Consider the following 13,354-nt stretch of genomic DNA (forward strand, 5'->3'; position numbering starts at 1 on the left):
TTTAAAAAAGGTTTTAACGAGGCGAAATCATTAAGGAACTGGGGAGTGTTGTAAATATTAGAAAGGGGTTGTCCATTTAATTTTTGGGAAAATAAATTGGTCCCAAGGAAATTTGGAAACCCAAGAATACGGGGTCCCCAAGTATTATCTGGGGCTTGGCCCCCTTTTTCCCCCCAAAAAATGGGAAGGCCCCTTTTGTAAATTAAAAGACAATAAAAATCTCTCTCTCATCCCCCAACTTTTTTGGGGTTATATCTCTTATGTCGAGTACTTTTAATATTATTTTATAAACTCCTTAGTTTTAGCTTTAAGTTACACAATTTGTTTTTTCAAAAATTAAATTTGTACTTTATATAATTAACTTTTATATATGTTGTATTTATGTAATTTCCCCCTTTTAGATAGATTGGGCCCCCCTTCCTTAGGCTTGCCCCCTTTAGGAAAGCCCAAACCCTTTGTTCGTGAGCAGCCACTTTTAAACTGGATAGCTCAAACTTTGATTTAAAATCGAAATTAGGGTATTCGAAAATAAAAAACCTTTAAAAAACCAACTAAAAAAAGGATTTGTTTCATTTGTTTAATTGGGTTTTTTAAAACCTTACAAATTGATAAAAAGTTTGTTTGTTGAATGGAAAAGGATTGACAAAACTAAACTTATTTTTTCTACAACTACTTTTATACATATCATAAAAGTTTTTAAATTTTGTCATAGTTTTCTATTGGGCTCTGCCTTGGGGAATCCCTTTGGGGTTTTTAAAGTTTTTCACCAAACGGTCCAATTTGCTCTTTGGGCCGGGGCTTTGGCACATTGTGATTTGGGCTTTGCCAATCATTTTTTTGCCCCGGATTATCCTTTTTTTGGGGGGGTTTTTTTAAATTTTTTTTTTCATTTTGGTTTTTAAAATTTTTATCTATTTGTGGTCTTTAAATTTTGTCCCTTTCCAAAAAAGGGGGGGAATCCCCGAGGTTCGGGTTTAACTCCCGCTCGGGCATAAAAAAAAAAAATAATTTCGCGGGGCAAGATAGGGGGGCGGTCCACGAATCCGGCTCCAAGGAAAACTAAAGTTATCCGGACCCCGGCATAACAAAAAGTCTTCCCAAAAAGGGGGAACTTTTCCTTAAGGCATATTTTATTTATTTTTTTAAGCGATTTTACAAAGGGCCTCCAAAAAATGCCCCTAAGAAAAAAATTTTTTCCCAAGGCCCCAAATTTTCCCTAAAAGGGAAAAATTTTTAGTTATCCCCTTAAAAAAAGTTGCCTTAGGGGGAATACTTTTATTTTCCATGGGGCACACTTTTAGTTAAAGCATAACTAAAAGTATGTCCCATGGGTTTTTTTTTAAGGGCTTTAAAAAAAAAAGAAAAAAACTAAAATAAGGGTGGGCGCCCCGGGGGGGGCGACAAAATTCCCCAAATTTCCGCCGCAATTTTTTTTAAATCTTTGAGAGGGGACTCGAACCCAAACCCTGGGTTTTAGGCAAAGGGGAAAAATTTAAAAAGACCACATTTAAAAGGGAAAATTTAAAGACCCCCCGAAAAAAAGGGAAATTTTCCGGTTGCCCTTTTTTGGGCTATATGTTTTTCCCGTCTGATATACTTTTTTCTTTTTTGCGCGGATTGTCCTTCTTTGGGGGGGTCTTTGATTTTTGCCCTTAAATCCTAATACCCTGGGTTGGGGGTTTAACTCCTTTTTCCAAAGGAGAAATTTTCGAAAAAGGGGGAATATTTGGATTCGCCCCTCAAAATTTCCCCTTGGCGATTTTTGCATGGGGTTTTTTAGCAATTCTTCTTTTGGGGTGGTTTTTAAATTTTTTGCCCCTCAAATTTGGGTCTTTAATTTTTGCTTTTCCCAAAAAATTTGGGGGTTTCCCTATTTTGGGCCCCCTTGGTAAAATTTTTTTAAAAAAAATGGGGGGGGCGATTTTGAACCCCCCTTTTTTCCCAAGGTTTTTTTTTGGGGATATATTTTTTTTTTTTTTTTACTTTTCAAGGCAAATTTTTGGGTTTTTATTTAAAAAATTTCCCGTTTTATGGGGCTTTTCCGTTATGTTTTAAAAAAAGTGTGATGCATTTTTTAAAAGATTTTCCCCCAAAAAGGCAATTTTTTGGCGTAATTAAAAGTTTGCCTTATAAGAAATCTACCTTTAAGGGAAAAGGTTCCCATGGGGCTATTTTTGGGTTATCCTTATTTAAAAGTCCGCCCAAAAGCAAACTAAACCCATCCCTTTAAAGGGAAAAGTCTATTATTCTTAATTGATCAATTAGGGGAAAAGGCACAAGGCCAATTTAGTGCAAGTGATCGGTTTCTTAAATTAAAAACAATAACATGGATAAATTAACGAGTTTAAGTTATATATAATAAAAAAAGTCACTTAAATGATAGTACAAATAGCCCGGGCAATAAAAGGGGGTCAAACCCTCTAGAAATTTTTAAAAATGTTACATAATAACATAAGTTCAAATTCAATAAGGTGTAAATTATTTTTTAATCTTATTAGTACACTTTTTTTTGTTCATGATCGTTGTTGGGGGGTTTACTAACAAGGTACAAAAGCGTAGGCATCGAGCTTTTTAAACTGGACCAAAAAAGGAGTCTGGCTTCGGTTTCCCTTTTGTGTGATAGTGCCAAAATCGGTCTTTCACCGGGAAAATGGGTCTCCGGACGGGGCTTCCATATGCCGGAAATAATTCAAAAGTTGGGAGGGAATTTAGACCGGGGGGAAACCTTTGGAACTTTTTCCGAATTAAAATACTAATAGTATTTTAAAGAGTTCAAAAAAATTAAAATTAAAACTTTTTCCGAGTTTTTTCCCGAATTATCGGGGGTTAGAGTTTTTATAAATTATCCCCGGTTTTTCAAATTTTTCATTTTTTTCCCACCTCCTATCGGGAAGAAAAGTGAACAACTTATAAAAATTGCATTATAATTCCCTTTTCATCTCAAAATAACAGAGGGTTTTTTTGTTATCTTTATGATTAGGTAATTAATCATGGTGTACCACAGAAAGTAGTAGAACAAATGCTAGAGGTAGCTGGAGAGTTTTTCTGACTACCAGTGGAAGAAAAGTTAAAATTGTACTCAGATGACCCTTCAAGGACGATGAGATTATCCACAAGTTTTAATGTTAAAAAATAAGGCCGGGGGTAATAGGTCGCCGCAAAGGTTGGGTGCGTCATAATTAATCCGAGTATACGTTGGAGGTTTTTTATGTATTTTTCCTAAAAATTAAAGACCACCCCAAAGTAACGGCATTACTGCAATATTGCCGGGAGTTTGAGATAACAAAAGGAAGCAAGATAGGGAAAAGTAGAGAGAACTTAACTCCAACATTCTGAATATATCCTCACTAAATTAAGATCAGTAAACATGATATACATTGTTCCAATCCGATAAAGGAGTTCACTCAGTCTTTAATAATTAACACGATACACACAATTACAAACTTCCATAGAGGGAAGTAAAATCATGGAAGCAAATAAAGTAAACCATAAGCACTACAACTTATTCCTCTTATTTATTCCAGCAAGAGTTTCTTGTCCTGTTCTAGGGGCCAATTGCTATTAGTACTTGCCATTAGCCTGCAAAACAGGACATTGGGCTCATGTAATTGGGTAAATCAGCTGCTCGATGAAGATATAATTGTTTTTTACTTCCTAATCTAAATCCCAACCCATAACTATAGTTCCAGACTGCAACAAAAAAGGGTAAAAATTTCAAGAAATAGGCTTGGTATGCCCAAGAATTTTTGGTCCTTCAAATGCTGACAACTCTGCAAAAGTGCAAATGAAAATGGTGGGTTTTAAAATAGAGATAAGGGTAAAAAACACTCCTTAATTATCACTTTTTTTTAGTTTCCTACCTGAACTATCAGGTGTGAGGGTTTGCTACATAAACTATCACGAATTAGTTTACAAGACACACCTCAACTATAAGTTGTTCACTTTTCTTACCTGATAGTTGAGGTAGGAAAAGTGAATAATTGTAAACTAGTTGATAATTTGAGGTAGGAACCTCACACCTCCTCGATAATTCAGGTAAGAAACTCAAGAAAAAGTGGTACTTGAGATGTGTTTTTGAACTCTTTAAAATACTATTAGTAGATTTAATTCTGGAAAAGTTCCAAACAGTGTTCCTGGTCTAAATTCCTGCTCCAGAACTTCTTGTAATACTCGGCATATGTGAAATCCCGATAAACTGGAGATCCATCTTCAGTGAGGAGCTTCGGAGCACTGATTTTGGCACTATCACACGGACAAAGGAACGAAGCCACTGACATCCTTGCTTTGTCTGAGTTTACAATAGCTCGATGCCATACGCTTTTGTACCTTCCGTTAGTCACTGCCTGCACAACGATCATGAACAATGAGTGTACTAATAAGATTAAAAAATAATTTACACCATTATTGAATTTGAACTTATGTTATCATGTAACATCTTATTTCTAGATGACTGATCCCACTTTTATTGACGGGCTATCTGTAGTCAGAGGCGGATCTATGTATCATGGTGGGGATGCCATGGCACCCGAACACCTCGGTTGAAATTCTGTGTATATACCTATAATATGTATAAGATATTCTTAAAATATTAAACTTGCCACCCCCAGTAAGAATAAACGGCATGGTGCCAGTGGTGAAGGGTCAAGTTTTTAAATCACGAGATGCGAGTTCAAATCCTTTGGCTCGCTTTGTACTGACTTTTTTATGCTGCGTTTTTATTTTCTTTTGCAAAAAGAGGGATCACGCCCAGACTCAAACACACAACGTGCCTCATTATTAAAATTCAAACGCCTTATCCATTAGGCCACAAGACCTTTCACATTACTATATTTATTTTCATTACACATATCCTTGAATTTTTGTTTACATTTTTTCGTTTTAATTTTTGCTAACTTTCTTTTTCTTCCTTTTTAAGCATTAAATATTAGTCTCTTCATCTCAATTTATGTGATGCATTTTCCTTTTTTATTTTATCTAAAAAAAAATGTCACATTTCTATAATTAGAAATAACTTAACTTTTAAATTCTCGTTTTACTCTTAATGAAATGATTTAAATCCTGTTGAAAATTTTAATTTACAAAATAAAATGCATGTTGCAATAAAGGACGACATGAAAACTATATTGAAATCTCATTTGATTTCTTTGGCTTTTTTTTTTTTTTTTTTTAGATTTTCTATTGTTGTGAGTTGAGACTTTCACATAAGACTTCGTCTATGTTATTGAAATTATGTATGTGAAATTATTCGGTCTCTTTAAATAATTATGCCATCATTGAGTGTTTTTAGAATATGATAACTCATCGAGTGCAATTATAAATGAGTGATGTATAAATATTTTATGCACTTACTAATTTTGTTCGAAATTTTTTTCCGTTGCGCCAAAGTATCATAATTATTTCATTTTTTGTTCGATCCATTTGTCTTTATAGATTGACAAATTATATATGTGTTGATAATAAATTTACCCTATTTTCAACCTTGTAAATAGGAACTTTGTCTTACAAGGTCGAAAATAGGGTAATTTTTTTATCAACACACACACACACATATATATATATATATATATATACTAGTTATGTGAGGCCCGTGCTAAGCCCGGACCCAAACTCAATATAAAAGCGTATATTTTAACTAAAGAATATAATTTGTGTTAGTACAAGTGTACAACAACAACAACAACAACCATATACGTTGTCAGTCCCTGAAGTGGGTAGTTATATAAAAGCAAAATTTTCATTCCACTCCTTTAATATTTTAACTTCCATTTTGATGAAATTATTTAATTCAAATCAAATTTGGAACCCGAATTTGACATTATAACTTATGTATCCTAATTTTTACGAAGTTATTTAGTTCTAAATAAATAATCTATACATAGTTAATGAACTTTTAAGACAAATACATAATTTAACTTGTGCAGATTGAACTGCTCCTTTCTAATTAGGGATTAGGGGGTTCGAACATGGATATGGAAAAAAACTTTGGAGGAAGCGCTCCCCCGAATAGGCGCGATGCAATGCGAATTATCCGGATTAATTGGTACAAATGCGGATATCGAGCACCAATCGAAAATCAAAGAACGTGAAAAATGAGGTAGGAGGTTCGATAGCTTTTGAAAAGTAGACTTTAAAAACAAAAACAAAAAAATTGACATAAATAAATAAGATTAGGACCTAAAAGTAATTAATTAAAAAGTTTTAAAAAAAAATTTGAAAATTACCGTAAGGACTACAAAAGTCCCCAGGCCGATAGCTTTTGAAAAGTAGACTTTAAAAACAAAACAAAAAAATTGACTTAAATAAATAAAATTAGGACATAAAAGTAATTAATGAAAAGTTTTTAAAAATTTGGGAAATTATTGTGAGGACTACAAAAGTCCTCACATTCCCTCTATATATAATAGTATATATATATATATATATATATATATATATATATATATATATATATATATATATATTTAAAACAAAAGTGCCACCCGTAATCTCCAAACTCGAATCCGGTTGTGACTTTATTGTCATTATATATAACTTAAACTCGTTAATTTATCCATCTTATTGCTTATAATTTAAGAAACTGATCACTTGCACTAAATTAAAGGCCTTGTGCCTTACCTGCAATTGATCACCGAGATTAATGACAAAGGCATCTGGTTGAGGTTTGACAGCCAACCATTTGCCATCTTTAAGAACTTGAAGCCCAGCTACGTGCAAGTCTTGAAGAAGAATAGTAAGGGAATTTGGATCAGTATGGGCCGGAAGCCCATAAGTGAGATCTGGTTGTGGACATGGAGGATAAAAGTTGATTGCCATATGTTGACCTTGTTCCCCCAATACATCCTTTATGCACTCTTTCTCTAAGCCTAGGCTCTCTGCTATGGCTTCTTGCAATCTGAATCCTAGTTGTCGAACTTCCATGCAATATCTGCTCACTATTTCCCTGTTAATCAGAGCAATGACTATTAAGATTAGTTCTTCTTCAATTAAAAGAAATAATGTACCAAGAAAATTTTGATGAATAATGGTGCATTACATCTTTTTTTGGAAAAAATTGATACGATGGAATCAAACACGGGTTCATTGCTGCAGAATTTAAATAACACAACCCAAGTGTCCGAGAAGGGAAGAGAGTCCGAGGGATGATTTCATGTTTAGAAAATGTAGCATGCATAAAGATGTTACTCGGGTAAGGGAACAACTCATTTAGCAATGAGAACATAATAATTGCTATACTATCAAGTTATTTGAAAACCTCTGTAATAGGAATGTATTAAAATCTGGTAAAGAATATACGTGCTGTACAGTGAAGATGTAGAAAAAATTTACAAGTTCAAGGTAATATCACCTGTTCCAATAGATTTTGCACCAACTTTTTCAAACTAATGATAGTATAAACACTTACCTGCGGTTCTATTTTAAGTGACTTAGTTGGTTTGTAAAGAATTGTTAGTTCCTACCTCCTGGTATACATGGAAATTGGTTGAATGATTCAGTTTGTTCATGGAAGAATTAAGAAGACTGCATAGTTAAACTTCAGGACACAAATCTGAATTAGTATGACTTTTTACTATCATCCGACCGTTATTGAGGTTTTTGCCTTTGTTCAATACATCATGATTGAAGCCAACTTCGGTTGGTTAATCGTATCAAAGGACACAACATCCTAAAGTTCGGAGAAAAAGGGTGTTTGCTGCTCGAATCAGTTGTGAATATGTTTTACATATTTTACAAATGCTAGATATTTTTTTGTAACAACAAATATCTTTCAACCAACAACCTCCTTGAAAGTGGCTATTGGTGTACTTAGGGGTTGCAACAGGACAGATAGTCAACTGATACTGATGGGGTTGGACTTTACAGTTCCATCCTACATAATTTAAACACAAAATTCTAATTCTAACAATCGTCCCCACTCCCCAGTACCTTTCTTTCGCCGCTATTCAGAAGTCCATCTCTAGTTCTCTACCACAAAGATACTTTGAAAAGAAATAAAGTCGGCAACACGCAAATCTTGAAGCTCAGCAGAGATCCAACTTACCCACTAACACCTTTAATAAACGCGTGATACCAGCCGCTATTAGCATTGACAAATTACTGCTCTTAAGTAATGGGCAATTAAATAAGATAGGATCGATTTTGATGGTGACCTTGATGATCTAGAATTAGCTAAAAGAAACATCTACGCAATCACAAGAATTAAATAAACAAATACATGTGCTATGTTGGCTTCTAACTCAATCAAGAATAATCAAATGCTCCACCACTCATTCTCTTCTATAAAGAAGAATAATCAAATGCTCCATGATTGAACCAAAAACCCCATTATTCTTTGGCTTACGTTATGCCATTGAATTTATGTTCCAAGTCTCTTTCGTTTGGTAAAGTAAATTAGTCCTGAATAACGCGTTTTAGCCTTGACACTCACCAAAATTAAAGCAGCATGTTCTCATTTGTCATGCTTCAGATCTTCATTGCTCACCCATCGTTTATGCACTTTAGTTTTAATAGTTACCATTAATCATTATTTATTATAAGATACGAGAAAAATAAACGTTCTATCTCATTGCTGATAGAACCTTGATATGGTTTTCTATCCAATAAATATTACTGTAAGAATAAGGGAATCTAGCAAGCAATGGGGAAAAAGGTTATAATAATAATTCATGACCAGAGCTAAATCAACACCTTACGAAATTTTAGGAGGAAACTGTTACTTTTTCGAGACACAAAATCGAAAATTCATGGGATGAGACAGCTAGGGTACACAAAACTATGCCTATTATAGTTATTTTGTTTATGTTTTTGGTTGTTTTGTCGTTGTTCGGCCTAATTGAAGGGTGTGTGTTACAGAAGTAAATTACAGCACTTAGGAGCCGTTTGGACACGATTTAAATCTCGTAATAAAATCACGTTTGGACGTATAATTTGAATTTTTAAGTTGCATAGCTTTTATATAAACTAAAAATCCTTAAAATTGTGAAAAAACCATCAAAATTTTCCGAGGAAACAATGTAAATCATAATTCATAATAAAATTAATACTCTACTAGAAGATATTTCTAAAAATACAACATCAATTGATCAAATTTAGTTTAATAAAGGGAATTGTAATGTAACTACTTCTTAATATAATCCTTCCACATGGTAAACATGATTGGTAAATTATATTTACCAACTTGCAGATTAATATTCAATACAAATGGTTGGTAAATATATCTATCCTTATATGTTTTTTACAAAATATAAACGTATGGGTTAAATTTTACATTTATATTTTTAAAATCATGATTTAAATGTTTTAATTTGTTTTGTCGTTGTTTTCGGCTCGTATAAAATGGAGATGAAATCGCATGTGTGTTACAGAAGTAAATTATGACTAGTCCAAACGCCTACTTAATTAGTTCGCATTTGGACTATTCTCGACAAAAGAAGTGTAGAAATTTCATTAGAAAAAGACTTGTCCTCGGAAGGAACGCTAATAATAAAAAATAAAGTAAAAGGGGGTCTGTGTGAAAGGTTTTCTAAAACAAAACTCGGTACTGTGATTCCCTCATTATCTTCTGTTACTGCACAAGTACTGTATCTTTCTTCCTTCGAATAAATTTTCTTATTTTATCTTTCTCTTTAAAATGTTTCAATTTCTGTTCCCACCCTATTTTCTCGTCTTTTCTTATAATAATTGTCTTTCTTCTTGAACCAAAAACAAAGATGGGAGGCATGTTTAAATCAAAATGTGAAAGAATGGCATTTGTAAGTAATTTTTCATACGTTAGGAATATTTTTAATCTTTTTCCGTATTATAAAAAAGAGTTGGGTCCATGTTGCCGGGGAAAATGTACAAGAGGAATGAAAATGAAGGGGCTGAAATTGTACAAGTGTTTCGATCACCTATACTATAGAGCACTACTTCAATACTTTAGTTATTTTTGAAAACAAAGTGGTACATTACTATATCTAAAAGTACTTTTTATGTAGCAAAAGTAGATATATATTTATATTTATATTTACTAAAAACAAAAGACTTTTTTAAGAATCTTTTTCAGTTCTAGGCTAAAAGTATTCAATTTAAAAGGAGACTTTGAGAGTCGTCGCTTGGCCGACAAAAATCACGCGTTATGCACGCGCATCATCTATCACTTGGTGTGCTTACGTCACCCGCTTGTACCAAATGATGTCATCACGAGGATGACACTCTCATTGCTTACGTGTCAATCTCTAAGGGAATATAGTTACGCTGATGGAGTCATCAAATTTGTTAGCCGTGACGTAATAAGCAATTAGCCCATTTCAAAAGTCACCGCGAAATGGGCAATGAAGAAGGTGCCTTAATTGGCAGCACATGACCACTGAATCTGAGGCACAACAATTGAGACAAAGTTAATGGATATTTTTTTAACATTATAACTTGACATAGTCAAATGTGGCCTCACATGTTTATTTCTGTTATCTCTAACTTGTCCTTTCAAAACTCTACTCATTCGATTTTCATTTTTTCTTGTGGTGAATAGTAATTTACTGTAATTTCTGAGGCTATTAGTTCTTGTTATCAAGAGTTAAGGAGACCATTGACTAGGTCAAGGCTTCACCTTTGAAAAATAAAAGTATTTTCAGCTCTCCATATGATTCAAAATTTTGAACTTACTAGATGGCAATATAGGTGCCCACAAGCACCGATTGAAATACCACTAAGCAACCATTAAAATATGAAAAGGAAGAAAAAAGCAAAAAACAAAAGATAAAGAAATTAAAAATGGTCGGCACATTCACATGGAACATGCACTCTCTAGAAAATTCAAGATCAATGTGTGCATTATAGAAAGGTTAGGGAAACTAAATGGTTTTTGTCAGAGCAAACACAAAATTATTTTAATCATCTTTCTTTTTTTGAATGATTTGGCCCTCAATGATCTCACTAGGGTGAAATAATTTATTAACACTCTGCATAATCAAACCAATTACTATTATTATTATTATTTATTAAATAGTTATTTAATAGTAAGGATTTGTTAGGAATTTAATTTTTTTTTGTTCATATTATATTAAAACTGACAAACACCTGACACGCACCTGATAGATGTCCAGAAAGAATATACTCCTTAAAATATTTATATAATTTATTATAAACAATTTAGATACGTGACAACACCTGATACTACGTACTGTCATTTTAGGTTTACTCCCATGCATTACTACACAAACCAAATGGTTGAGGTATATAAGGATAAAGCTAATGACTCGGGTAGCAATGTATATATCCACTAACATAATGAATTTAATACTTAAGCTATACAGATTAACACAATTAGAAGAAGCTTTGGGAAGAGTTAATTGATGTTTACCTGAAAGAGGAGGGATTAGAAGGCCATTCAGGAGCATATTTCTCCAGAGGATAACAGTGAAGTCTGAGATAATCTCTCCAATTGTGAACCGTCTCCTTTTTAACATTAAAACTTGTGGATAATCTCATCGTCTTTGAAGGGTCATCCGAGTACAATTTTAACTTTTCTTCCACCGGTAGTCTGAAAAACTCTCCAGCTACCTCTAGCATTTGTTCTACTACTTTCTGTGGTACACCATGATTAATTACCTAATCGTAAAGATAACAAAAACCCTCTGTTATTTTGAGATGAAAAGGGAATTATAGTGCAATTTTTTTAATTAACGATGAAAAACTTACTACTCCCTCCAAATTTATACATGGTTGACCTATTTGAGGAGTGAAATAATTCTTTCTTTTACTATGATTTTCTCCAAATCTTTTTTATATGCTGTGAATTATTGATTATGCAGACTTATAGAACTTATTATTTAATTTTCAAATATATAAATTTTATTATAAAGTATTCGAAGAATATATGTTTGAAATTGAATTAAAGAAAGGACCGTTTAACTCTCCAAATATGTAAACCCTCGTATAAATTGGGACGGAGGAAGTAATTCAGTTTAATTTTAGACAATAAGGGGTCGTTTGGTACATGGTATAACCTGGGATATCCCAACACTAATTTTTTTTACCATATTTAGTAGAAGGTATAAATTTATCCTGAGATGAATTTATACCTTATACTAAATAAAGCACAAAATGCATCCTGGGATAAAAGATGGGATATCCCATCTTATCCCACTTATATTGGGATTATTTTATCCCATCTTCTGAATGAGATAAAATAATCCCAACTCTTGAGCTAAATTAGTCCCGGAATTACAATCCCGGAATAATTTTGACTATCTACCAAACGACCTATAAGTGAAAAGATAAGAACCTGGAAAAAACCATAAAGTCGACAGGCTTCGCCAATTTGATGAATTAGATGAGTTCTGTCTGGACAGGCCAAGTCAATTACTGGAACATTTTCACAAATAGACACTTCAGAGAGGCGTGGCCTATCGGATTCGGGTCGGATATAACTTGGTGGGAGAGTAGAGTGACGGATTCCGCTCGAAAGAACTTTTGTTTCCATGGAATCTGCACATATAAATATAACTATAAATAAAGGGGGACTAATTTGTGATATCAGCAGTTACTAATGAAGGAGATTTGCTCACGACTCACATTCACCTTCTGGGAAAGTCGCCTTGTATTTATATAGGCAGGTCCTCAATGCCATGTGCCATGAATAAAAGAGCCCCTTCAACTTATCCGAATATTTTATTTTGACACTTTAACTAAATATTATTTCTATTGAGCATCTAAATCAAATAAAAATTATATCTATTAGACGCTCTTTTCAAAACCAGCCTCAACACTGAAGTACATGTAATACACATGCAAATGACGTGGGAAAATGATGAATTAAATTAAGACATGTGGTATTTGAGTCCAAAAGATATTAAAAATAAATTATGAGTTGAAAAATTATTTTAGCAAAAAGAAAAAAGAAACTTACTTTCTGAATCCCACCCACCCCAACCTCCACCAACTCTTCCTCTCCACCAAAAACCCACTTTGTCGTTCCCAGAACCACCTACACCAATTGTATTAGCTCATCTAATTCTTCAAAATGGCGAAGCCTGTCGACTTTATGGTTTTTTCCAGGTTCTTATCATTTCACTCATAACTCATTATCTAAAATTAAATTGAATTACTTTCTCTGTCCCAATTTATACGAGGGTTGACATATTTAGGGAGTCAAACGGTTCTTTATTTGATATGAGCAGTTACGAATGAAAAGATTTGCTCACGACTCACATTCACCTTCTGGGAAAGTGGCCTTCTATTTATACATAATACAGGCAGGTCCCCAGGAGCCATGTGCCATCAGCAATGTCATCGTATTTAATATTAATTAATAACGTCATTTCAATTTTGCTGAGTGAATGTGCAAAAGTACGTAGCACCACCTTTTTTTTTTTTT

General features: G+C 33.4%; 1 protein-coding gene across 2 annotated transcripts in view; it reads right to left on the bottom strand.

Annotated features, from left to right (window-relative positions):
* LOC132056318 (protein DOWNY MILDEW RESISTANCE 6) overlaps positions 1-12,569 on the bottom strand; it is a 14,914-nt gene extending 2,345 nt beyond the window's left edge. Inside the window, exons 1-4 of one of the 2 annotated variants that reach the window (XR_009414750.1) lie at positions 12,263-12,569; positions 11,339-11,586; positions 6,616-6,940; positions 3,890-4,343 (exon numbers count right to left, since the gene is read on the bottom strand). Coding sequence is in view for 1 of the 2 variants with exons in the window: in XM_059448456.1 (XP_059304439.1) it covers positions 4,104-4,343; positions 6,616-6,940; positions 11,339-11,586; positions 12,263-12,460 (1,011 nt within the window). In the remaining variant the exon portion in view is untranslated. Of the gene's footprint in view, positions 1-3,300; positions 4,344-6,615; positions 6,941-11,338; positions 11,587-12,262 lie in introns of those variants that run through there. The other variant, XM_059448456.1, reaches the window with a different exon arrangement.
* Between the last annotated feature and the right edge of the window lie 785 nt (positions 12,570-13,354).

The sequence above is a fragment of the Lycium ferocissimum genome, chromosome 5, assembly GCF_029784015.1.
Source record: "Lycium ferocissimum isolate CSIRO_LF1 chromosome 5, AGI_CSIRO_Lferr_CH_V1, whole genome shotgun sequence".
In the NCBI taxonomy this organism is placed as follows: Eukaryota; Viridiplantae; Streptophyta; class Magnoliopsida; order Solanales; family Solanaceae; genus Lycium; species Lycium ferocissimum.